General features: G+C 35.8%; 1 protein-coding gene, 1 non-coding gene and 1 pseudogene across 5 annotated transcripts in view; all 3 read right to left on the bottom strand.

Moving 5' to 3' along the window:
- Nucleotides 1-26171, bottom strand: part of XRN1 (5'-3' exoribonuclease 1) — a 136328-nt gene that overhangs the window by 94095 nt on the left and 16062 nt on the right. For all 4 annotated transcript variants that reach the window (XM_008008855.3, XM_008008858.3, XM_008008857.3 and 1 more), the window contains exons 6-19: nucleotides 24863-24945; nucleotides 24131-24218; nucleotides 23878-24046; nucleotides 22777-22844; nucleotides 22323-22460; nucleotides 20132-20198; nucleotides 19829-19934; nucleotides 18423-18512; nucleotides 15448-15604; nucleotides 13870-13989; nucleotides 6297-6466; nucleotides 5260-5380; nucleotides 5064-5162; nucleotides 898-1001 (exon numbers count right to left, since the gene is read on the bottom strand). In XM_008008855.3, coding sequence (XP_008007046.1) covers nucleotides 898-1001; nucleotides 5064-5162; nucleotides 5260-5380; nucleotides 6297-6466; nucleotides 13870-13989; nucleotides 15448-15604; nucleotides 18423-18512; nucleotides 19829-19934; nucleotides 20132-20198; nucleotides 22323-22460; nucleotides 22777-22844; nucleotides 23878-24046; nucleotides 24131-24218; nucleotides 24863-24945 — 1580 coding nt within the window. The remainder of the gene's footprint in view (nucleotides 1-897; nucleotides 1002-5063; nucleotides 5163-5259; nucleotides 5381-6296; nucleotides 6467-13869; nucleotides 13990-15447; nucleotides 15605-18422; nucleotides 18513-19828; nucleotides 19935-20131; nucleotides 20199-22322; nucleotides 22461-22776; nucleotides 22845-23877; nucleotides 24047-24130; nucleotides 24219-24862; nucleotides 24946-26171) is intronic.
- On the bottom strand, nucleotides 9025-9122 carry LOC119626000 (U6 spliceosomal RNA; annotated as a pseudogene).
- LOC119626115 (U1 spliceosomal RNA) lies at nucleotides 21517-21684 on the bottom strand. Its single transcript, XR_005242297.1, has one exon. It is a non-coding gene; the product is annotated as a U1 spliceosomal RNA (small nuclear RNA).

Here is a 26171-nt window from a genome sequence, read left to right as displayed (position 1 = left end):
AGCACAGTCTTTTCAACAAATGATGTTGGAGCAACTGAATATTCATACACAAATATATGAAAGTAGATCTACCCCTTATACCTTATACAAAAATTAATTCAAAAGGGATTACTGATTTCATGTAAAATGAGGTAAACCTATAAAACTTTTCAAAGAAAATCTTCAGGATCTAGGGCAGGAATAAGAGCTCTTAGACATGAAATCAAAAGCATAAAAAAATTAATAAATTGGACTTCACCAGAAAAGTAGAGGAATTAAATTCTGATTAAAAAAACCCTCAAGATTTCATATACAAAAGCAGATGCCAATAAAGGAAAAAAACCATACTGGCACTGACTTCTCATCAACACTACATAAAATAACACAATGGAGAGATGTATGCAGAGCTCTAAGAGAAAAGGAAAAGACACTGGGCCTCCAAAATTCTAAACCTATGTGTGAATTAAAAAAAACAAAACATTTTTGATGTGTAATAACTCAAAATAAAAAACCATAATATCTAGCCATCTTCTCTGAAAAAAAATTATTTCAGAAAATTCTAGCGATATGAAAAATAAAATATAAGAAATCAAGATAAAATTTATATGAATGACTAAAAGAGAAATGTACTTGCTAAGTAATAAAATGATAACCACTTCCAGAAAAGAATTAGGATACAAAACTTCCAAGTAATTAAAAGGGAAAAAAATAACATATGCATCTAAAACGTCTCAAGACAGGTACAATAAACTGTCAATAGTGTTTGAACTTCAAGTGGTGTCATTAGACTTTCATTTTTGGTATAGCGTGTAAATGTTCTTAATATAATTTTGTCAGTTAAAAAAATGAATCAATAAAAGCCATCAAAGTAACAAAGCAAATATATGTTAGAAAAATTATAAATCAAATCTTACTTACTTAGTTTCTCCATCTGATACAGCCACAACTCTAGCTTCCTCAAGGTGAGGCCAATTAACAAAGACAGATTTTCCGAGCACTGATGAAGCTACATTTTCTATGGTCTTAAAGTAAAAGCAAAAAAGTTCATTCATGATTTCGGGTCTAAGAGAAAACTTTACATAGGCAAAATTTTCCAATCTCCATTTAAGTTTTTTAAATTCTAAAAGAAACAAGCTGGGGCTGGGTGCAGTGACTCACACCTGTAATCCCAGATGGTCAAGACCAGCTTGGCAAACATGATGAAATCCTGTCTCTACTAAAATTACAAAAATTAGCCAGGCGAGGTGGCATACGCCATAGTCCCAGCTACCCGGAGGCTGAGACAGCAGAATTGCTTGAATCTGGGAGGTGGAGGTTGCAGTGAGGTGAGATTGCGCCACTGCACTCCAGCCTAGGCAACAGAGCAAGACTCCATCTCAAAAATAAATAAATAAAATGAACAAGTTGGATGAGTTGCTTTACAAAATTCCATCTTTCATCCAGGTGTAAAACTCTATCATTCTAATTATCTTGCTTATTTTTTTTATGGTAACTGGGAAAAGTAAAAAGAACAGCAGAAATATCTAGAAAAGAACTATTCACTGTTTCATATTACATAGTCAATTATTTAAAACAGGATCTAAGAAATACAATCTCATTTCAGTTTATGGCTGGTGTGATGAAAAAAGAATATTAGACTTAAAATCAGGAGACACAGGTCCAAATTTGGGTTCTACCACTTTTTCAGCTATAGAATAATCTTTGGCATATCATTTAATCCCACTGAGTCTCAGTTTTCTTTTATGAGGAATAGGAATAACATCTACCTTACAACGTTGAGGATAAAAGAAAATCATATACATGAAAGCTTTCATAAACCATAAAATACTCTACAAATATACTGTAGGAAATAATATTTTAAGTAAAAAATTTTAGTTTTAAGAAACTGTAGGCCGGGGGCGCTGCAGCTCACGCCTGTAATCCCAGCACTTTGGGAGGCCAAGGCAGGTGGATCACGAAGTCAGAAGTTCAAGACCAGCCTGGCCAAGATGGTGAAACCCGGTCTCTACTAAAAACACACACACACACACACACACACACACAAACAAAATTAGCCAGGCATGGTAACTGACAGGTGCTTATAATTCCAGCTAGTCGGGAGGCTGAGGCAGGAGAATCGCTCCTGGGCAGCAGAGGTTGCAGTGAGCCAAGATCGCGCCACTGCACTTCAGCCTGGGTGAAAGAGTGAGACTCTGCCTCAAAAAAAAAAAAAAAAAGAAAGAAAAAGAAAAAAGAAAAAAGAAAAAAAGAAACTATATTATCCAATTCAATTTAACCATATTGGCTGGACAGCAATAATTTTGTAATAGAAACTGAAGTTTAAATACAAATGTTCATTCATCTTTTTTCTGTTTATTATCCTTAATCATTATTAATAATTTATTTTAATAATTACAGATAACTATTTTTAGGCTTTTTTGGGGTAACTTTTATTTTGATATTTAGACATTTCTAACTTTGAACATACAAAACAATAGAACACATATTCTGATAAACAAAACAGTTTTAACATTAAAACTAGACTCCCTCAGTAATCCTTTTCCCTTCTATATATCTAATTCTAATTTCATTCTCCCACTCTTTCCTTTAGTTTTTGAAGAAACAGTTGTCTTCCTTTCCCAGATTAATCCTTTTATTTAAGCCCCAGGTGAAATTCCTTATTAAGTCACATGGGGTCCTGTCATGATAAACATCCTTTCCCTCTACACTGCCTTTAAAACCTCCTTTCTCCATTAGCTCTCCCTCATTTTTTTGGTGGGGATTTTGATTCATCGGATTCATCGGCTGCATCTTCTCTTATTTATAGTTATGCTTCTGGCATCCCTTTCAATGATAAACTTCTTGGTCAGGCATGGTGGCTCACACCTGTCATCCCAGCACTTTGGGAGGCCCAGGCAGGTGGATCACCTGAGGTTGGGAGCTCGAGACCAGCCTGGCCAACATGGTGAAACCCTGACTCTACTAAAACTACAAAAATTAGTCAGGCGTGGTGGGGGGGTGCCTGTAATCCCAGCTACTCGGGAGGCTGATGCAGGAGAATAGCTTGAACCCGGGAGGTGGAGGTTGCAGTGAGCCAAGACTGTGCCACTGCACTCTAGCCTAGGCAACAGAGTGAGACTCCATCAAACAAACAAACAAACAAATAAATAAATAACTTATTGACCAAGGGCTTAATACTTGCTACCTTTACTTCCCGTCTACCCAATCTTAGCCTAGTTCTCAGGAACTGAAATTCTGCTTCCACCAATCTACTGAAATGAAATTTTTGAAGATCAACATTGATATTCTAATAGACAAATTCACAGATCTTATTTGAGTTTTTATTCTTCTTCAGATTTATGCAGCCTACATCCTCTGCTCCATGTTTCTGTGGTACTATTTAACTTTGGAATCATTCTTTCTTACCTCTGTGTTTCTATCAGCTCCCTCACCACCATTTATAACTGTGGGTATTTCTTTACGCTGAGACCATGAACACTCAATGTACCTTGTCTTCAGGGAAATGAACCTCAAAGTGATCAATTCTCTGTTGACAACTTGAATATCCTTATCTCTCTCTAAGCTCTATCTCCAGGTATTTAACTGTACATAAACAGCCTTTCTTTTTTCTTTTTTGAGATGCAGTTTTGCTCTCGTCACCCAGGCTGGAGTGCAATGGCGCGATTTTGGCTCACTGCAACCTCCACCTCCTGGGTTCAAGCAATTCTCCTGCCTCAGCCTCCCGAGAAGCTGGGATTACAGGCGCCCACCACCACGCCCGGCTAATTTTTGTATTTTCAGTAGAGACGGGGTTTCACCATGTTGGCCAGGCTTGTCTTCAATTCCTCATCTCAGATGATCTGCCCGCCTCAGCCTCCCAAAGTGCTGGGATTACAGACGTAAGCCACCGTGTCCAGCCATAAACAGCCTTTCTAAACAGGTTTTTCACCTGAATCAGAGAACACAAAATATGTCTACTTTCTCTATTCTCTCAAGGATGGTACATAGCTCCTACTGTTCTACAAGCACAGAAGTTAATGTATTGCTTGCAATGAATGACTTCGGGCATTAAGGCTTATACATCTTGTGGAACACTGGTTAAGAAAGGCTGGCAAGGCAGTTCCAGTTAAATATCCTAGTGTCACCTTAAAATTCCATCATTATTCATCATTTCGTCCCCCTAAACCATCAACTCCCCTGTTTTAACTTTTCAAGTCCAGTAAACTAGAGTTTTCCGTTTTTTAAGTTAATTAGCAGGGATATCTCAGTCACATTTACTATTAATAGTTTCTCTTTTCACCCCGTATTTGATCAAATAATGAAACCTATCAGTTTTACTTCATATTGTTCAGCTAGATCTATCGCTACTTCCACAGTTTATGTCTCTATCACCTGATGCTATATCTACAAGCTTTCCCGCTTTCTTCAATTTCTCTTTTGTGCAATTTAGTTTATTATACTGCCACTAAATTAATCTTTATGAAAATACCAATTTCAAGATAATGGTCATGGGAAAATAAGTCCAAACTCCTTAGCCTGGTACTCAAGGTTCTCCATAATCTAGCCTCAATCTGATTTTTTACCCTTATTTCTACTATTTCCAAACACAAATCCTCGGCTTCAATAAGGCTTATTTATTCCTTCTACTCAAATATATCACATTTATTCTAAAGAAAAGAATAAGTGTTAAGAAATAGTTCAGACACACAAAAAGGTTAAAAACAATAATATATCACATTTTTTACTGAAAGGACTGGCTCATGATATTTCTTTCTACTAGAATGCCTTTTCCCTCCTTTTCTTTGTCCTAACCTGTTTTTTCAGCACTCAGCTCAAGTCTATTCTCATTTACAAGTCTATACTTAACTTTTGGTTTACATAGCTTGTCTCCTTTTTAAAATTTTTAGAAAATTTACATATTCATTGTGTCACAATGATACAGGTTCTTGAACTATTATCTAATTTGTATGAATGTTTCTTTTATCCTTATTTAGGCTCCAAATTTCTAGAGTTATAACATATAATACCTCCTTGGTAAACATCTCAGCAGTTATAGTTTAATACAATATAAGCAACTAATAAATGAATGATAAATAAATACTTACAAGTTCATCTGATTCTGCACCCACTAAGATTTCCAACATCATGTTTTCTCCACGACTGCTTTGCTGGAATACTTGAACGCCACTTTTCTTCAAAAAAAACTTTAAAAAAATTCAAAGAATTTAATTTTAATTCTTTCTCCATAATCACTTCACACTTCATAGAAGTGAAAAAATTCTGAATTAAATAGCCACTGACTTTGTGTTTGATGTGTTTCAGAGTAGGAAATCCACAGAAATATAATGCCTTCTGGTCAACTCTGGTTATTTTGTTTTTGTTTATGTCTACACGCCAAGCATCTAACGATATTATTTTATACCTAGAAAATAAATCAAGGTATTTAATTTAAAATTAATACATTACAAACAATTACAGTTTTTAAACTTTCCCTTGAATATTTTGTAAGATTCATCTTTGTTTTTAAAGAAGAGAATGACAATAAGTTCCAGATGAAGAAAACACAAGCAGATAACCAGCCTCTCTACTGTTATTGGTCTAGACACAATCATCCCTGTAGATTACTAAGTTGAGATCTTCCCCATTAATCTAAAACAAAACTGTATATATAAGTTTTAAGAGAAAATATGACACGTAACACAAATCTCTATATCTTCCATGTTCCAAAACCCAGGATGGAAAATAAACATTTTATAATGCCTATTTTATCCTTCTCTTTCCTTTAACAAAAGGAAAAGTTGTAACTGAGAGATGTTTACTTTACTTGCCACTGAATTGCCATCTAGGTAGATTATCTGCAGGGAAGATGAGAGAATAGAAAAAACAAGGAAGTAATGAAGAGAAAAAAATGGAGCTCTTTATTTCTTATTTCCGTCTTTCTAGTTGGGTGGCTGGGGGGTATAACCATCAATGTCACAGCGTTACCAAATAATGCTGGGAGCAGAGACATTGACAATGGAAACAAAAATTCACATATCCATTCGAGAGAGACAAAATGCAGGGATATACATTAGAGAGAAAAAATTCAAACGCTTTTAATAGAAGGAGGAAAGAGAAATGCAGAATCTGACCTAAGTAGAGAATTATAGACACAAGTGTGAGAGATCCTTAGATCCTTGGCAAGTTAGATGTAACTCACTGATTATCAATTGACTATAACTGTCATAAACTATTTGTTAATTCTCCAAACAGATATTCAAAGCTCCCTCTCCCCTACTTCTCGCACCCTTGTGTTAGGAGGACTCTTTTGTTGTTGAAAAATTACCAAGTAACATTACCTTGTACAACACCGTTCTATGGCAGGGAACTTTTCCGGCCATGGAGAAGGATAGACAAACTCTGTGTCTCTATCATACCAGCACATTAGGCACTCACTATGTTGGTTTCTTTTCCTCTCTTCTTTTTTGAGGGAGTGGTTACATGTCTCCATGGCTTCCAATAATCGCTTCTGAATATAAGGATTGACGAGAAAGGTTAAAAGTATAAAAATTCTGTAATCTCAACAAACAGAATAAGTCTTTTTCCTCCATATACAGTATAACCATTTGTGCTCTTGAAAAACAAAATCTTAACTAATGAAACTCTTCCATTTTATTGCATGAAAAATATGCTATTTGTTGTTTCAAAGGGCCCTAGAATACCGCTGCCACTGCAAAGTCCTCTGAAGCTATTACCCCAACAGTAGCCACTAAAGTGCAAATAAGCAAGGCAGCAGAAAATAACATTTTAAGTGTGAATCTATTACAATTATTATATCATAATTCACAGAGCATTACTCTCTTTACAAATTCTGTAGTAGTATAGCACTGTCCATCTTTCCAAATTAACTTATACATTTAAAGTAATTCCAATCAGGGTATCAATGATTTAAAATATCTTTTTTTTTTTTTTAAAAAGGGTAAGATACCAGTGTTAATATGGAAGAATGAATGTATGAACAGTAAAAAGTAACCTGGGACTTGTCTTACCAGATCCTATCACTTTTGATAAAGCTACTGTAATCAAAACACTAGTACTGACACTACAAGAGACCCATAGACCAGAAGAACAGAATAGATAGAGTTCAATAATAGACCCAAACCTATGCCAAAACACAGTCCTTTAGGTATTTAAACAATAATGTCCTAACTAGCTATCCAGCTGGAAAAGAAGCACATACACTGCTGAACTTCCTACCATCTATAAAAACAAGTATCCCAATAACAAAATAATAAATGTATCAGAAGAAAATCTAGGTGGTATTGATAATTTAGTGTGATAAACTTTTATTTAAGGAAGACAGAAAAAAACCTAACAGCTTTAAGGGGAAAGACATTTTTTAAGTAAAAGATAATGTATATGACAGAAAATGCCATATACAAATCAAGAGACAGATGTGATACTGGGGAAAACTATTTCTAATATACAAAGTAGCTAAAAATCAAAAGGAAAAAAAGAAAGAAAAATGGGGGAAAGAATAAAACAAGCAAATTACAAAAGAGAAAATACAAAAGGTAAACATACATAAAAGTATTTTCAATAAGACATACGGACCAATGGAACAAAACAGCCCAGAAATAAATCCATAATTTATAGCCGTCTGATTTTTGACAAGGTTGCCAAGAACACACAACAGGGCAAGGATTGCCTCTTCAATAAATGGTGTTGGGACAACTGAATATCCATATGCAGAAGAATAAAATTGGACTTTTACCATAAACAAAATCAACTCAAAATGGATTAAAAACCTAAACATTAAGACCTTAAACTATAAAACTACTAGAAAAAAACATAGGACAAAAACCTCTTGACACTGGTCTTGGCAATAATTTTTTGGATATGACTGGTGACATGGCTGAATTAATAAAGTCATATTTGGGAAAAGTACATGGCAAAAAGGCATAAACATTTTTGTTCATGTTTTGAGACAGGGATTTGCTCTGACACCCACGCTGGAGTGCAGTGAGGCAATCATGGCTCACTGCAGCCTCAACCTCCTGGGCTCAAGCGATCCTCTCACTTCAGCCTCCCAGGCAGTTGGGAATACAGGCATACACCACAATATCCAGTTAATTTTTTTTGGAGGGGTAGAGGTTGGGTCTTGCTATGTTGCCCAGGGTGGGCTTGAATTCCTGGGCTCAGGCAATCCTCCCAAAGTGTTGAGATTACAGGCGTGAGCCATAAACATTATTTTTGATGAGAATTTCAGCTGGAGGATGAGCACAACAGTTGTCAAGATATAACAAAATCTTGCAGTCATCATCCAGTCAGCTTTCCTGCAGTGAGCACAAGCTGCTGGTACAAAATGTTTGTGAAACCAATCTGAAAAGATGTCCCTGGTGATCCATGCCTTTTTATCAGCATAATAATGGATTGGTATTAAATTAACACCTTGAAAACAGTGAGAACGCAAGCTTTTGCCTATCACAGCAAGTTTACACTTATGCATGCCTGCTGCATAAGCATAACCCAGCACAGTTATTTGGTCCTTGGCATCTTTAATTCTTGGAAGGGCTGTCTCATCAGCCGCGGTCAGTGTCTTTCTAGGGCAATAATGCCCAAACAGTGATGTTTCATCAGCATTACAGACTTGTTCTGACATCACTAGCAAAGACCTTGGCAAACGTGTCAATGAATTTCTCTTGCTTCATGATAAGCAGGTGCTTTATCATCCCATTTACAAGTTCAATGCTGTGACTTTTAAAATTTATTTATTTTTGAGATGGAGTCTCACTCTATCACCCAGGCTAGAGTGCAGTGGCACAATCTCGGCTCACTGCAATCTCTACCTCCTGGATTCAAGTAATTGCCATGCCTCAGCCTCCTGAGTAGCTGGGATACAGGCGTGAACCACCAACAGGGTTAATTTTTGTATTTTTAGTACGGTCGGGGTTTCACCATGTTGGACAGGTTGGTCTTGAACTCCTGACCTCAAGTGATCTGCCCAACTCGGCCTCCCAAAGTGCTGGGATTACATGCATGAGGCACTGTGCCCAGCCTACTTTTTCATTTTTATTACTACTATTTTTTAGTATGGAATGCTTCATGAATTTGTATATCATGCCTGCGCAAGGGCCATGCTAATCTTCTCTGTATCATTCCAGTTTTTTTAAGTATATGTACACTGAAGAGAGCGTTACGTGTTTTTTAAACTTTTGCAACCAGTATGTTGAATGTTCACACTTCTCTTCAATTTCCAGTTCACTGTGATAGATCTGTTTGTTTCATTATCAGCCTGCCATTAAATGGCATGTATTCACAGCAGTGCTGACAAATGTAGTGCTTCAATACATGATTGATATCCTCATTTGTAGCTTTATGCAGTATTCTCTTTTTCATTAACTTCTGCTCATCACTTTCAGCACAGAATGTTAACAGCTCACCCTTCTGTTTCTTCAGGTCATATATGGACATTCTAATATACTCTTCTAAAAGACAGTTCACACTTACACCGCTGTCAAGTTTCTCCAACAACTTGACTTTCTATGCTACAGGAAAACATAAATGCTTCCTATTTTTCTTGACACCAACACCCATAGGGGTAGCTGCAGTCCTTTTTGACACTGTCAACACTATCTTCACGCCAGAACAAAGAATAAGCAAAATAACACAGTGAGTAATGCACATAGGCCTGGGGCCCATTTGGGGCATTGTGGGGAACCTCCCATTGGTGCATCTGGCCTACACATGTGCCATTTTATTACCCTTTGTGGGTGTGCTTAGGTGGGGGAATCTGGGTGTGTGCAGAAAAGGTATAAAAGAGGGCTGGGAGGGTCTTCTATCCCTTGGGATGCAATTAAGCTGTGTGTTGTGTACTTGCATTTTGACTGCAACCCATCCCATGACGCCAGGTGTAGATTTTCCATTTGCGGTATCAGGTTGATGCTTAAAATTTCTAATTTTTGGAGCATTTCAAATTTCTGATTTTCAGATTAGGGATGCTTAATCTGTACCACAATTTACTTATCTATTGTCCTGTTGACTGGTATTGGGTGGTTTCCAGTTTAGTTATTATGAATAGTCTTGTACAAAAAACATTTTTTAAACATACTTTCCCCTCCTCTTGGTAAATATCTAAGAATGGAATTGCTGGGTCCTAGGGTAGGTGTATAATTTACTTTATGAGAAACTGCCAGATAGATATGAAAAGTGCTTTTATCCATTTTATACTCCCATTAGCAGTGTATAAAAATTCCAACTGCTCCACATTCTTGCCAACATTGGGTATTGCCTTTTAAGTTTTTTCCATTCAACCGGAATTATAGTATAGTGGTATCTTATGTTTTTAATTTATATTTGCCTGATGCCTAATGATATTAAGCACTTTTCCATTGCTTATTATTTGTATATCTTGCTTTGTGAAAATGGTCCTTCAAAAATATTTTGCCCATTTAAAAAATTGGGTTCTGTGTCTTTGAGTTGGAAATGTTGGTTATATACTCTGGATACTGGTCCCATGCATGTGTATGTTCTGCATATATTTTTTTCTCTTAGTCTGTGGCTTACCTACTCTTTTTAAAATAGCACCATTTGATAAGTGGAAATATTTTGATTTTGGTGAAATCTATTTTCTCAATTTCTTTCTTTTATAGTTAGTGATTTCAGAATCTTGATCAAAATTTTCTCCTAAGTTTGCTTCAAGAAGTTTTATAGTTTTAGCTTTTATTAATACATTTAGATCTATGACATATTTTGAATTAAGTTTTGTGTATGGTGTGAGGTATGGGTCAAGATTCACTTTTATTCACAAATACAGCCAGTAGTTCCAGCACCAACTTTTGAAAAGCACTTTCTTTACTCACTGAATGCTTTGGTGCCTTAATTGAAGATGAATTAACTGTGTAAACATATATTTGGGTGGACTATTTCTGTTCCAATTTATCTATTTGCTTATTGCTATACTAATAACACACTGTCTTGATTAATGTGGCTTCATGGTTAAGTCTGGAAATCAGGTAACGTAAGTCCTTCAACACTGTTCTTTATATGGATTGTTTTGGTTTTCTCCTTTGCAATCTTATAAAAACTTCAGATTCATATTTTCAATTACATAAAAACCTGCTAGGATTTTCACTGGGATTGAGTTTAAATATCAAATTGAGGAGGGCATACACCTTAACAATATTAAGTCTTCAAATCCATGAACATGATATAATCGCTTCATCTATTTAGGTTTTCCATCTCTTTCAGGGTAGAGGGCTTCCACATATGTTGTTAAGTTTATAGCTGTGTATATTTTTAAATGCTATTTTAAGCAGAATCTTTAAGCTTCTTAAAAGTTTTGTATTTTCAAATGGTTTGTTGCTAGTATATGGAAATACAGTTAGTTTTTGTACAGATCTTATACTCTGTAACCTTGCTAAAGTTACGTATCAGTTTCTCTTTTGAAGATTCCTTAGAATTTTTACATAAATAATGCCACCTGCAAATAAAAACAATTTTACTTATTTTCTTCATCTTAACACACTAGACCTCCAGTAAAACGTTAGAAAGAAGTGGTTAGAATGGACATCTTGTCCCATTCTTGACTTTACAGGAAAATGGTCCTTCTTTTACTATTAAGTATGTTGTTTGCAGTAAGATTTTTTATATGCCTTTATCATAAGGTTGAGGAAGTTTCTTGTTATCCCTGTTTGTTGAACATTTCTATTAAAATTGGATGTTTATGAAAAAAATATTCTTGGTCAGATAGCGGAAGGTGGGAAAAAAAACTGGATGTTGAATATTGATAATGTGGTAAATTACACCACAAAGTAACCTTGTATTTCTAAAATAAATCCCTTTTGGTCATGAGTATTATCCTTCTTATACGCTGCCAGATTCTATCTCACGTTTTTTGTTTGTTTGTTTCTGAGATGGAGTCTGGCTCTGTTGTCCAGGCTAGAGTACAGTGGTGGGATCTCTGCTCACTGCAATCTCTGCCTCTGAGGGTTCAAGCAATTCTCCTGCCTCAGCCTCCCAACAAGCTGGGACTACAAGCGCCCGCTACCATGCCCTGCTAATTTTTGGTATTTTTAGTGGAGACGGGATTTCATCGTGTTAGCCAGGATGGTCTTGATCTCCTGACCTTGTGATCCGCCTGCCTCGGCCTCCCAAGTGCTGAGATTACAGGCATGAGTCACCGTGCCTGGCCCCATGTTACTTTCTTAGGAGTTTTTGCATCTACTTTTAGGAGGAGTATCAGTCAGTAATTTTCATTTAACGCCATGTCAAATTTGAGTATCTGGAATATGCTAGTCTAATAAAATGTTGGGAAGCAATTTCCCTTCTTCCATTTTCTGAAACTGTGTAAGACTGGCATTATTTCGGCCAGGTGCAGTGGCTAACGCCTGTAATCCCAGCACTTTGGGAGGGTGAGGCGGACGGATCATGAGGTCAGGAGATCGAGGCTATCCTGGCTAACACAGTGAAACCCCGTCTCTACTAAAAGTACAAAAAATTAGCCGGGCTTGGTGGCGGGCGCCTGTAGTCCCAGCTACTCGGGAGGCTGAGGCAGGAGAATGGCGTGAACCCAGGAGGCAGAGCTTGCAGTGAGCGGAGATAGTGCCACTGCACTCCAGCCTGGGAAACAGGGCAAGACTCCATCTCACAAAAAAAAAAAAAAAGATTGGCATTATTTCTTAAATGTTTGCTAGAATTCACAAGTGAAGACATCTGGGCCTAGAATATATAAAAGACTATTCAGATTTTTATATTTTTTTCTGTGAGTTTTGCTAAGTTGTGATGAAATATGTTCACTTCATCTAGGTTGCTGAATTTGTTGACATAAAGTTTGATCATAACATTCCTTAACTATCCTTTTACTATATGTAGGAACTGTAAGATATCTCCTTTCATTCCCAATATTGGTAATTTATGTCTGTCTTCCTCACTTTTATTTAACTTTCTTGATTAGTTTAGGTAGGATTTACTGACTTTATTAATCTTTTCAAAGAACCAACTTTTGATGTCATTAGTTTTTCTCCATTGTTTGTTCATTTTCTGTAGATTTCTGCTTCTTTTTATTTCCCTCATTCTGCTTGAGTTTAATTTGCTCTTCTTTTTCTATCTTCTTAAGGCAGAAGCTTAAGTAGTTTATTTTAAATCTTCTTCTTGTTTAGCATAAATATCTAGAACCTTAAATTTCCTTTTAAGCCCTGCTTTTGTCATATCATACCGACCATGGATCCTTTTTTTTTTCTTTCCTGAGGGGAAAAAAAGCAATCCTCCCGTCTTGGCCTCCCAAAGTGTTGGGATAACAGGTGTGTGCCACCACGCTCAGCCCCAATTATGATGTATTGTATTTTAATTATCATTCAGATCAAAATATTTTCTAATTTTTCTTTTAATTTCTTCTTTCATCATAGGTTATTTAGAAGTGTGCTATTCAGTTTCAAAACATATGGGGATTCCCCAGATCTTTGTTACTATTTCTAATTTAATTCTATGAATAGGTTTATAGCATTATTCAAATCTTCTTTATCCTTATTGAATTTTTGTCCTCTTGTGTTATTCCTCAGAGAAAAGTGTTGAAATTTCTAGCTATAATTCTGATAATTTTTGCTTCATATATTTTAGGCTCTCTTATGAGGTACCATATATTTAGGATTTTTATGTCTTCTTGAACTGAACTCTTTTATCTGTATAAAACATCTCTTTATCTCTGGTAATATTACTCCTTGTTCTGAAGACTACTTTGTCTAATAATAGTAAAGCCACTTCAGCCTTATTATAATTAGCATACCTAGAAGTTTTTATGCACATAATGAAGAGGGTAGTTAAATCTCATTAACAAAACATAAATGGTGATTAAAATCCATTGCTCATTAACTTACGTGAAATAGTCTCTGATTAAGAATATATGTGTATGTAATGATTATTTCATGCACTGACCTCATCAATAAAAGGGATTAACACCACAGCTTCCCATTCCTGTTGTTTCCCATTTAGGTCAGTTTTAAAATCAGGTGGGTAATATTCTATAATTGGTGAGTCTTCACTGGTCATCAAATGCTGTGAAAATATAAAATAGCATAATAGAAATATAAGAACCAATATCAATATAGCTTTTTGTTAATGTATTTATAATATTTCCTCATGTTAGTTTAAAATTTCTAAGCAAACTAAATTTTTGTATCTTAGATATGTCACAATATACTTGCTATATTTTGATTTTCAACTATAAGAATTCTGATTTCACTGCCACTCCTCATTTACATATTTTACTAACCTAGTTATGTAGCAAAGTCATCCTAACTCTCAACATTCATTTTAAATTAGTTTTTCTTGTTTTTTTCACTCTACAAGACACACAGCTAAATTGTTTTTCTATTCAGACTTCATTCAGTTCACCTAAAAGGCATCTAGTAGTCCTCTATTTTTAGCCTCAAATTGACAATTTACTTTCATGTCATGAAGAACTGACTCTATTAAGTAATGTAACATCCAAGATAGTTTACAAGAAAAATATCCTAAAATCCAAGAACCATTGCACCACTAATATCAAAGAGAAATAGTTCAATAACACATTTCTATGACCTTATAATGGAAGTAGACAAAGAAAGCATAAGGAAATAAAGCAGTATACTCTCAGGGTAATACTCAAAATATTTAAAATAACCAGTATGGCATGGGCACTGTACAATAAAACAGACTGTAAAACACTTGCATGGTCATGCTGGTCCAGAGTGGTTGAGTATTAAAGCATATTGTATCCAAAGGCAGGAAAAAAAGAATCAAAGAAACTTATGAAGAAAGGGAAGCCAGGACCAAGAATGGGTTAAGGTTCAGAAAGATGCAGAAGGGAGTCTGATACTGCTAAAGAAGTAAAAGGTGTGTGTGTGTCTACTCCAATTCCTGACCAAACCATGGAATTAAAAGAACAGACTGTTACCCTCGAAGAATGATACAAAGTATAACTTCAGAATCACCTTAGTAGGCTTAGCGTAATTTTGGTAACCTTAACACTCCTGAAATATTTTCCTCCTGTTACATGAAATATGTTAACCAAATAAAGCTTTTTATTTCACAATTTGATAAATAAAATGTTTAAAAACAAACATATACTGAGGTAGTACTGCTGTTGGGATAAACGACTTATTAGAACCATCCCTGTACCAAAAGATAGAGAATAAAAGGAAGACAAATGAATCTATAAATGTTAGACAAAGTAGACAGCTTCAGATTTTGTCTGTTTTAGTCTACTTTCTTCAGTGTAGAGACAAATTGAAAATCTGTTAAAAGGTGCTGAAAATGAAGCCAGGCTCTGAATGGTTTACAGAGTTTCTTTGCATCTTCAAAACAAAGCTAACTTTAAATCAAGGAATTACTTTTCAAGGGACTTGTTAAACAAATACTATGGTTTAAAACTGAAAATAACTATTTAGCCACCAAATAGATTTGAGTATTATTGTTTCCAGGTTTGTCCTAAATATCAAAAAGGACATAAAAACATTTAATTCTAAAGCCCACCTGGTAGCATGTAGGAAGTAAATTTTTGCTGGCTGCTGGAAGTACAGCAAGAAGCTGTTCAAACGGCTTAAAAGGTTTTCCTAGTTCAAAATGGATTTTGAGTGTACTGATGTTGCGTATATCAGATAGGAAAGGTGCATAATGATAAGGATAATACCTATAAAACAAAACTGAGTTTTAAACAACTGGCATCTTTATGAATTAGGTTAATAAGCATATGCTTTTCCCCATATTTTAAACACCATACAAAAATGATTTTGAAAAATTAGTACTACCCATAATTCTACCATTTGAATATAAGAAATTAGCACTGTTGTAAAACTTAGGTCATTTGATGGCAACAATGTTACATTTCCTGAATTTTTTTTTTTTTTTTTTGGATGGAGTCCCACTCTGTCGCCCAGGCTAGAACACAGTGGCGCAATCCTGGCTCACTGCAAGCTCTGCCTCCCAGGTTCACGCCATTCTCTTGCTTCAGCCTCCCAAGTAGCTGGGACTACAGGTGCCTGCCACCACCCCGGGCTAATGTTTTATATTTTTAGTAGAGACAGGGTTTCACCTTGTTAGCCAGGATGGTCTCGATCTCCTGACCTCGTGATCTGCCCGCCTCAGCCTCCCAAAGTGCTGGGATTACAGGCGGATTACCGGCCTATTCCCTGAATTTTTAAAGTGTGGTTTCACATTTCTGAAATTGGGATGAATGATGAATCAGATAATTGAAAAACATGTATAATGTAAGGCTTTTTTGCTTTTTTAAATTCTCAAAATGTTGATCGTGAATCTTCCAATCAATAGATTGAACCAGAAATAATGAGGTAGTCAGAAGACTTTCAGTTTGGTCACTTGAGCCTGGATCATTTAAGCAAGAGGCTGGAAACAGTTGAATGTTCTGGTAAAAGCTCACAAGGAGAGGAAGAAAAGTGAGTCTGAGGTTATCTGGCCATTACCAGTCAGATCTAAGAACTTTTATCTTTGAATTAGCATACTTATTATTGTATTTGTGATAAGGATGAAACCGTGTATCGATCACATACACTAATTGTTTTTATTACCTTATCTTAATTACAGGTATAAATATTTTATAAAGCTTTGAACAAACAATTTTTAAAAATTTCAATATGCTCGTCATGTTTGACTCAGGATACCAAAAAAATTGAAATATTTTTGTATTCCATAATTATGGTATACATTTCAAAAAAATGGGGAAGTTTAGGAGGCCAAATGCCATGTGGAATAGAAAATGGATAGACTTTGGAATCAGACAGGCTTTGACTTGATTCTTGGGTTTATAATCTTTAGGAAGATTACCTAACCTTTCTTAACCTTTCAGAGCCTCAATTTCTTCATCTGTAAAAGGGAGAAAACAATGTTTACTTTAAATAGTTGTGAAGATTATGTGAGAGCATGCTTTTTATGTGCTTGGCCTTAATGTAAGTTACAATAGGAATAACTTACATTCACACTATTTTAAAAATGACAAATCAAGGATTTTCTTCATGAGATGCTCCTCAGGGAGGCCCTAAGAATCAGGTGATTATATAACTTTTTTCAAAGGCTTTATTAAGTAAAACCATAATTAATGTCACGTTATTTTGCATTGGTTTGTATTGCTAGATGGCTCTGAAACAAAGCCTAGCACCGGTGCTTTGAACAAAACCAAACCAAATGGAGCTGTGTTAACACCTACAAGTCTCTAGTATTCACTGTACCATTGTTTGGTTTTTTATTTTTCTACTTTGGTGGATGGTCTGAGAAGGCAGATGAGATTTGCTAGAATAGGAAACAGAGAAATAAAACTATTACTATTTCCAGTAAAAGCAAATAATTGGGAGGCTGAGGCACGATAATTGCTTGCACCCGGGAAGGGGAGGTTGCAGCAGTGAGCCAAGACTGAACCACTGCACCGTAGCCTCGGTGATAGAACAAGAAAGAAAGAAAATAACTCCTTTCTCTTTTCTTCTTCACCTTTCTAGCCTGTCATACAAGTAAGCCCATTCTTCAATGATTATTCTTTTTTTTTTTTTTAAGAGACAGAGTCTCGTTCTGTTGCCCAGGCTGGAGTGCAGCAGTGAGACCTCAGCTCAGCTCACTGCAGCCTCCACCTCCCAAGTTCAAGTGATTCTCCTGCCTCAGCCTCCCAAGTAGCTGGGGCTACAGAGGCACACCACCATGCCCAGCTAATTTTTGTATTTTTAGTAGAGATGGGGTTTCACCATGTTGGCCAGGCTAGTCTCAAACTCTCGAACTCAAGTGATCTGTCCACCTTGGCCTCCCAAAGTGCTGGGATTAGAGGCGTGAGCCACTGCGCCTGAACACTTCAGTAATTATTCTTGATAGAGAATTCTTTAGCAAACACAAAAAATGTAAAGAGAATATAATGAACACTCTCACATAACCATCACTCAAACCCAATAATTATCAAGACTTTGTCAAACTTGACTAACATTGATAGAGAACATTAAATCTTTACATTAACCAAGACCTCTTATTATGAGCCTTCTGCTAGGGCTGGAGAAGACATTACCTATATTTCACTTAAACCTGGTTGTATGGAACTTTTAAAAATTACCATAAGTAGAGGCCAGGCACAGTAACTCACGCCTGTAATCCTAGCACTTTGGGAGGCTGAGGTGGGTGGATCACCTGAGGTCAGGAGTTTAAGACTAGCCTGCCCAACAAAGAGAAACACCATCTCTAATAAAAATATAAAAATTAGCCAGTCGTGGTGGTGCATGCCTGTAATCCAAGCTACTCAGGGGGCTGAGGCAGGAGAATCGCTTGAACCCAGGAGACGGAGACTGCAATGAGCTAAGATCATGCCACTGCATTCCAGCCTGGGCAACAGAGTGAGACTCTGTCTCAAAAAAAAAAAAAAAATTACTATAAGTAGAAATAAAAGGAAGTACTCCCTAAATAAGACTCTAGTAGAATGAATCATTATAAAAAGACAAAACTTTTTGTTTTTATTCTCTCACCAGCTCCAGGACTGAACTCCATGATAGTAATAGTGCAAAATCCACTGTATTGCCTGAACATAACATGCAGCTTGATCAGCCAGAAAGTCACTGTAAATAGAATATTTTCATTATAACACATTTTTTGAAGATATGCCAGTGTCTTTACAGCATGATATCTGCTGACACATTTTACCTCAGATAATTTATATAATCAATGAATTAGCTATTTATAGCTAAAAATTATAATCCTAAAAACTCCAAAATATTTTTAAAAATTCCATCCTGTTACATTATAGTTTTCCTAAACCAACTATCAAAATAGATAAACCTGTTATTCATATTTACTCAGTTAATGTACCACTCCTTTGGTCTGAAGATTTACCCAATGAAGCTTTGAATGTACCACAACTTTGGTTTGAAGATTTACCCAATGAAGCTTTCCATAGTGACACTACCACTCTCTTAAATAGTGGGGGTGAGACGGGAGAAAGGGATGGGAATCTTCTTTATATGGGATGATATCTCAGAGAAGCAAAGGAGCAAATCAGGAAGATCTTAAAATTTGGTTACAGAAGTTAGAACACATTCAGAAGTGCTGTATGTGAACAATATTCCCTCTAATCCTTTCTTTGTCAAAAACCAAATGCCATCTTCTAAGTTTGGGTAAAATAAGTCTTCAAACCATCAAAACAAAACAAAACAGAGCCCTGGGCTAAAGGCAAAAGGATTCACTTAAAAATTCCATATCTACGTATTTCTGGGAGGTATGTTTTTTATCATGAAAAATAATTGCTTTTTTATTATAAAAGAACTATTTCCTCATGAGTGAAAATCTGGATAACGAAGAACAGCATTTTTATCATCTTATAACCATCACTTTTACATTTTGTAGTGTTTTGGTCTTTTTTCTGTATCTAGGTTTTTTTTAAGTGTTAATGAGAGCATACTGTATGTACGATTTCATGTCTTTCCTTTACAATTTGTATTTAATAATGTACTATAAGCATCCTTCCAAATTGTTATGAACTTTCTGCAAGTACCAGTTTAGCAGTTCTGCAGATTCTGGAGATGGAAGAGGTGACAGAGATGGTGACTGTAATGAAGAAGCAGTGGCCAATTATGATGAACCTTCTTACTGGACATTTAGATTATTTCTAATTTTTTACCATTATAAACAACTTTGTAACAAAAATCCTTACATATAAGGATCATTTTCTCTTCAGCAATTTTTATCACAGTAATATAATACAAGTCAGAATTAATACCATCTTCTTCAAAACCAGATTAGTTGAAACATACACAATAATTAATGAAACCAAAAAATCCTTTTTCTCCCACTACTTTATCAAAATTACATTGTTTTCTAAATAACTGTAAAATCTGATTTTTTCTATTTTAAAATAAAAGCATTGGCAAAAACGTACTCAGATACTATGTCAACCCCCATCTTCGTCATGTAATATGTTCTTTTATATTGTCTAAACTCAGTTTCAAATAGGTCATCATCTTCAGTCTCATCTTCTAAATTATCTGGGAAAAAAGAAAGATAGTAACTGACAATTATGAATAGCCTGTTTTTCCACCTAATGATTTGATAAATGCATATCCAAGTTGATGCTTATAAGCTATCACAGAAATCTGTTCCACCCAAAATTCGTAATAATAAAGAAGGGGTACAACTATCCTGTCAAAGTAGTAACATATCAAAACACATACTTCGTACTTACCCTTAGAAGTTACCATTTCGCCTTCATTTTTGTCTAAAGCAGCCCAACACAGAGAATTTTCCTGGCCCTATAAATTGTAAATCAACATAAAATGAATGGTAAGATACATTTCAAAATAAGATGTCATTTCTCTTCCATGCACCCATTTGCTTTTCTATAGTTCTTCCATGTTATAACATCCTTCATATCCTGCCCACCTGTTTTTCCTCCCTTGTGATCTCAATCCTTTCTCTCCTCTATTCTTTGATTTCCTGTCTACTGCCAATGACTCTCTTTAGTTCTTCCTACTCCCTTATCCCCATTTCCTTTCTTTCATCCAACTTATGGCCTCTACAAACTTCCTGTGTCTGGGCTATTCCTGTACAGTGTCTCTAAAGTTAGCTGCATATGGCGGGAAGACTGGTGAAGTTTAAGGACCAAACTGTGGTGGGGAAACCAGGGATTACTGACAGGTAAGTTTTGCGTGTACAGGTTCCCAAAAAGTTGCAGAACGTGTTTTCTTAGGGGAGAAAGAAAAAAACATAACACCACACACAAAAACCAGTGGAATGCAGACTGACTGCTGCTAAGTTTCAGTGAGGAGGAGCTAAGTAGTGAGAAGGACTACACTACAGAAAACAAGGTCAGTTGCCCCTCCTGGAACAAGAGTCATTAGGTTTGAACCTAAATAGAACCAGTACAGCGAGGACAGTAAGAAACTCAACAGAATTGTGGCCGGGCACGGTGGCTCACACCTGTAATCCCAGCACTTAAGAGAGGCCGAGGTGGGCGGACCACAAGGTCAGGAGTTCGAGACCAGCATTACTAACATAGTGAAAACCCGCTCTACTAAAAAAATACAAAAATTAGCTGGGTGGTGGTGCACGCCTCTAATCCCAACTACTCAGGAGGCTGAGGCAGGAGAATCGCTTGAACCCAGGAGGTGGAGGTTGCAGTGAGCCAAGCCACTGCACACCAGCCTGGGTGACAGAGTGACACACTGTCTCCAAAAAAAAAAAAAAAAAAAAAAAAAACAAACAGAATCCAATAATTATGGAGAGGCTGAGGAATTTTCACAAGAGGTTTACTTTTCCAGTTAACACAAGACACTCTTTGGAGATTATCAGAGATGTTTTGCAGGGCACTATCATATTCTAATTGAGTCTATCATTCATTTATTAAGCACATAACATTTACTAGATATTGTGCTATTAAGTTTGCACAAAAGTAATTGTGGTTTTTGCCATTACTGTTAAGACTATTGTATTTTATATGTAAATCATTTCTAGAGAAAAATCACTGATCTAGTTAATATCTCATAACATTAAATACTATAAATATCCACATTTAAAAAACTAGTCCATTGTTTTAAAATAACAAATTTTTTCTTAATTAAAAAAAATTGCCAGGGGAAAGCATGAATGCAGTCCTCCACCACCATAAGTCATGTAGTTGAGCTTCCCACATTTGGCGAAATTGCAGGGCATCAGCACATCCAGAGTGCAATGGATAAATCTCGCCCTGGGAAAACCACCCTCACGATCATGGTATACTCCCTGTCAGGTTTTAAATAATTGTTTTTCTTTTTTTTTTGAGACAGAGTCTCACTCTATCAGCCAGGCTGGAGTGCAGTGGCCTGATCTTGGCTCACTGCAACCTCTGTCTCCCAGGTTCAAGCGATTCTTGTGCCTCAGCCTCCCAAGTAGCTGGGACTACAGGTGCCTGCCACCACACCCAGCTAATTTTTGTTTTTTTATTAGAGATGGGGTTTCGCCATGTTGGCCAGGCTGGTCTCAAACTCCTGACTTCAGGTAATTCACCCACCTCTGCCTCCCAAAGTGCTGGGATTACAGGTGTGAGCCACTGCACCTGGCCTTAAATAACTATTTTTAATAACATGTTTTAAATAATTTTTTTTAAAAAGATAAATCATTTTCTGGGCTTTCATGTTTAGAAATGTTTTCCACATCTATTAACATAAAACACAATGTACCTCTTCAACAGTACAAATAAGAAACTGATTATTGAAGATCTGGTTAAGTGATAGAAGCTAATAGAAAAAAAAAAAACAATTTCTGAAATGCCTATAGAGAGGAAGAAACAGAAATAAAACGAGGCAATCCCAAATCATAAGAAGAAAAATGAGAAACAAAGAACATAATTTTTGCCATTACAGTTAAAATAATGAAAGGACACCTAAAAAAATAGACACCTTTAATTTTTTCTTTTCCTTGTAGTTCCTGGCTTCTTCTGCTGCTACACCTGCTGCTTCATTGAGGTACTTGTTACCAACTTTGCTTTCAAACCATTTTAGGTCCACAAAAACTTCACTGAAGTGCTCCCGATCAAACTGTACAAAAATATTTAAATTTATTTTAAAATAATTTAAGTATATCTAGAAAAATACAAATCAAACTTATAACAGTGACTACTACTGGGGTATAGGAAATTGGAGAATGTTACTCTTTTGTAAATATGGGAAACTTCATGTGTGACTCTAAAAATACAAATAGAAAGCAAATAAAAATAAAATTAATTTAGGTAAAAGTGTCTATACTGCAACTGGAATAGAATTATAAAACCCCTTTCTTATGGTATTACATAATTGGTGACTGACCATTGATAGCTACTCTGTGAAAGGAAAACAAAAATTTCTAGTTACTTACATCTGATAGTTTCACAAGGTATTTCTCAAACCGAGGTAAGTTGAGATGCCCACTTTCATTAATATAACCTAAAAGAAACAAAAATTTAAATCTGTACTAAAAGCTGACATTTTTTCTAAACAATTCCACAAAATTCTTTCTACAAAATGTTGAATGTTCATGTTCTACAGTACTAATCAAGAAAAAACAGTGTTGGACTATATACAAACTGGCCCTAGCTTCTATGAATTTTATGCTACTATAATATGCAACATGTAAGTATTGAAGCCAAATATAAGAAATTCCAGGTTCCACAGAATAGTCATCCAACATTTGGTAACAATTAATTAAATATGTTCTATAATATATCTAGATCATTCAATTTGATATGTTAACTTAAGGACTGATGTCCTGCTACCCTGTGGTCTGTTTTATTCAGCATCACTATGCTTGTCAATTTTCTGTTTTCATTGAAAAATCACTGCTTCATATTAAACACTCAGATGCATATCCATTGAAAAAAATTGAATTTCTATGCTTAAATATGAAAAAGGTAAAACCAATAAATTATGCTGGCTTTCTTAAGAAATTAAAGGCAAAGACTAGGCCGGGTGTGGTGGCTCATGCCTGTAATCCCAGCACTTCGGGAAGCCAAGGCAGGTGATCACTTGAGGACAGAAGTTTGAGACCAGCCTGGTCAATATGGTAAAACCCCATCTCCACTAAAAATACAGAACTTAGCCGGGCGTGGTGACACACGCCTGTAATCCCAGCTACTCAGGAGACTGAGGCACAGGCATAGCTTGAACCCACAAGGCAGAGACTGCACTCCAGCCTGGGCAATAGAGCAAGACCCCGTCCCAAAAATAAATAAATAATAAAAAATAAAGACAAAGATCAGTTAGCTATCAATAAGTGAGGTTCATTAACTCTGTTCACTTTCTTTCCCCGTGAATCACTGAAAATGACAACCTCAGAGGTTAGTACCTTAGACCAAAATAAATCCTCAAATGTTTTTCTATTTTAGCTGTGCATGCAATAATCTACTAAACTAAGTCACATTTTTAGGGTGAGATGGTACTAAATTAAAGTATCCTCGAGAGATTATTAAATTCTTCTTACCCCCAAGTTCTGGCAGGATGGTAATATACGTTCCATAAAGAAGAGGCAGTGCATCATGATTAATATGTAAATGAGGTAGATGAGGGATGAAATCATTACCAACAAGAAACCCCATCAAAATCCAATCATCTATTATCCTTTCAATATCATATTTAAATGTGATCTTTTCCTACAGTAAAATGGAGAACAAAGTCAAATGCAATGAAAATTGCTGCAATGGAAATCCTTGGTCCATGGCTTTATTAATACTTACTTTTAATACTGAAAACTCATAATCAATATACTCTCTCATTAAAGACAAGTGTAGAAGGTGAAATGTAGTTTCTTCTGGAGCACATACCCTGGAATTAGTCAGATGATCAAGATATAGTGAATTGTATTTTTAAGGTCCCAGCTTAAAAATGTAACAAAGCTTAAATCAAAATTATCATCAGAAGATAGGTCTTGTAATTAAGGCATACAATTTATATGAAAGTTGCAGGGTAACAAAGCTAAAAATACAACTGCAATGATAATAGATAACACATGTTAAAGTTCAAAACAATTGGTTTACATTATGTATTCTGTGGAAGGATTCTCAGAATTAAGAAGTCCTAAATAACATATAGTAGATATAAGAAACTGCTGAGATCTGGTCCATTTAAGGCTGGTCTTTTCAACAAATGGCACAAGGCAGATTGGATATCCACATGCAAAAGAATGAAGTTGGGCTCTTACCTTACACCACACACTAAAATTAACTCAAAATGAATCAAAGATCTAACCATAAAAGTTAAAACTTGAAAACTCTTAAAAAAAAAAAAAGAAAAACAGATGAGTTGCATTGTAACAAAAATTAAAAACTTTTGTGCATTAAAGGACACTATCAACGTAGTGAAAAGGCAACCTACAGAATGAGAGAAAGTATTTACAAATCATATATCTGTTAAAGAATTACTATCCAGGCGTAATTTCTTTCTTCCAACATACATGCTATATCATTTACCGTTGTGTTTTCTTGCCACCAAATCGAACTTCTTCTCTTAAGAGAGAAAAATGTGCCTCATGACTTGTTAATCCAAGCATAATCTGTTGAAAAATGATTAAGAAATGTTTCTGTTCTCCTATTTTTAATAATATTAGGTTCACAAAAGCAATTAAAAAACAATTCTACACAAGGAAGAATAAGAAACAATTAGCACATTAAATAAACAAATAACAAAATATGATCTATTTGTAGGTTATGAATGGGATAAAGTGTACTTTTCTAAGAAAAATATGTTCACCTTAGCTCACATGCTTTTCATAACCATTACCCTATCCCCTCTCCTCTTCCTATTCCTCCAAATCCCAAAAGTCTCCTCTTTGTTTCACATATTTCTACTTGCCGTGGGGGAACTGGTTGGAAATTAGAGGTAGCAGCTTTTCTATGACCAAAGAATGCAGGACTCTTTTGGAGACCAGGATAGCCCCAGTATATAAAAAGTCAGGAAAAAAAAAAAAAATTGAAAAGGGCACTTTCAGTTAATTTTCTCACATAGTATTCTTTTTTTTTTTTTTTGACGGAGTCCAGGCTGGAGCAGTGGCGCAATCTTGGCTCACTGTAACCTCCACCTCCCAGGTTCAAGCAATTCTCCCTGCCTCAGCCTCCAGAGTAGCTGGGATAACAGGTACCTGCCACCATGCCCGGCTAAGTTTTGTATTTTTTAGTAGAGATGGGGTTTAGCCATGTTGGCCAGGTTGGTCTTGAACTCCTGACCTTAGATGATCTGGCCACCTCGACCTCCCAAAGAGCTGGGATTACAGGCATGAGCCACCATGCCCGGCCTCTCACACAGTATTCTATTACCAAGTAAGTCAACAGTCTGTTGAGACATACCAATCAAATGCCATGTACTTGCATACTGTTTATTTCAATCTTGATTCAAACAAGAACAAAATGAAACATTTATGAGGCAATCAGGGAAATGATAATACTAACTGGTTATTTCTATATAAAGAACGGGTTGTGAATTTCTGTTTTACGTGGGATGATGGCATTGTGGTTATGTATTTTTTTCTAAAAAAAAAAAAAACCCTAATCCTTTAAAGAAACATTATGAAACATATATAAATTAAATGATAAAATGTTTAGGATTTGCTTTAATAATCGGGCGGGGAGCGGGTAGGAGAGAGAAGAGACAGATGATTAGGGGTAGAAATTTAAAATTATTTAAGTCAGATGAAGGGCATAGGATGTTCACTACATTACCTTTTCTATTTTTGTTTATGCTTGAAAATGTCCATAATAAATAAAAGTCCAGTAAAGGTACTTG

The sequence above is a fragment of the Chlorocebus sabaeus genome, chromosome 15 (assembly GCF_047675955.1).
Source record: "Chlorocebus sabaeus isolate Y175 chromosome 15, mChlSab1.0.hap1, whole genome shotgun sequence".
Lineage (NCBI taxonomy): Eukaryota > Metazoa > Chordata > Mammalia > Primates > Cercopithecidae > Chlorocebus > Chlorocebus sabaeus.
Note: the sequence above shows the minus strand (reverse complement) of the source record. Positions and strands in the feature narration are given on the sequence as shown.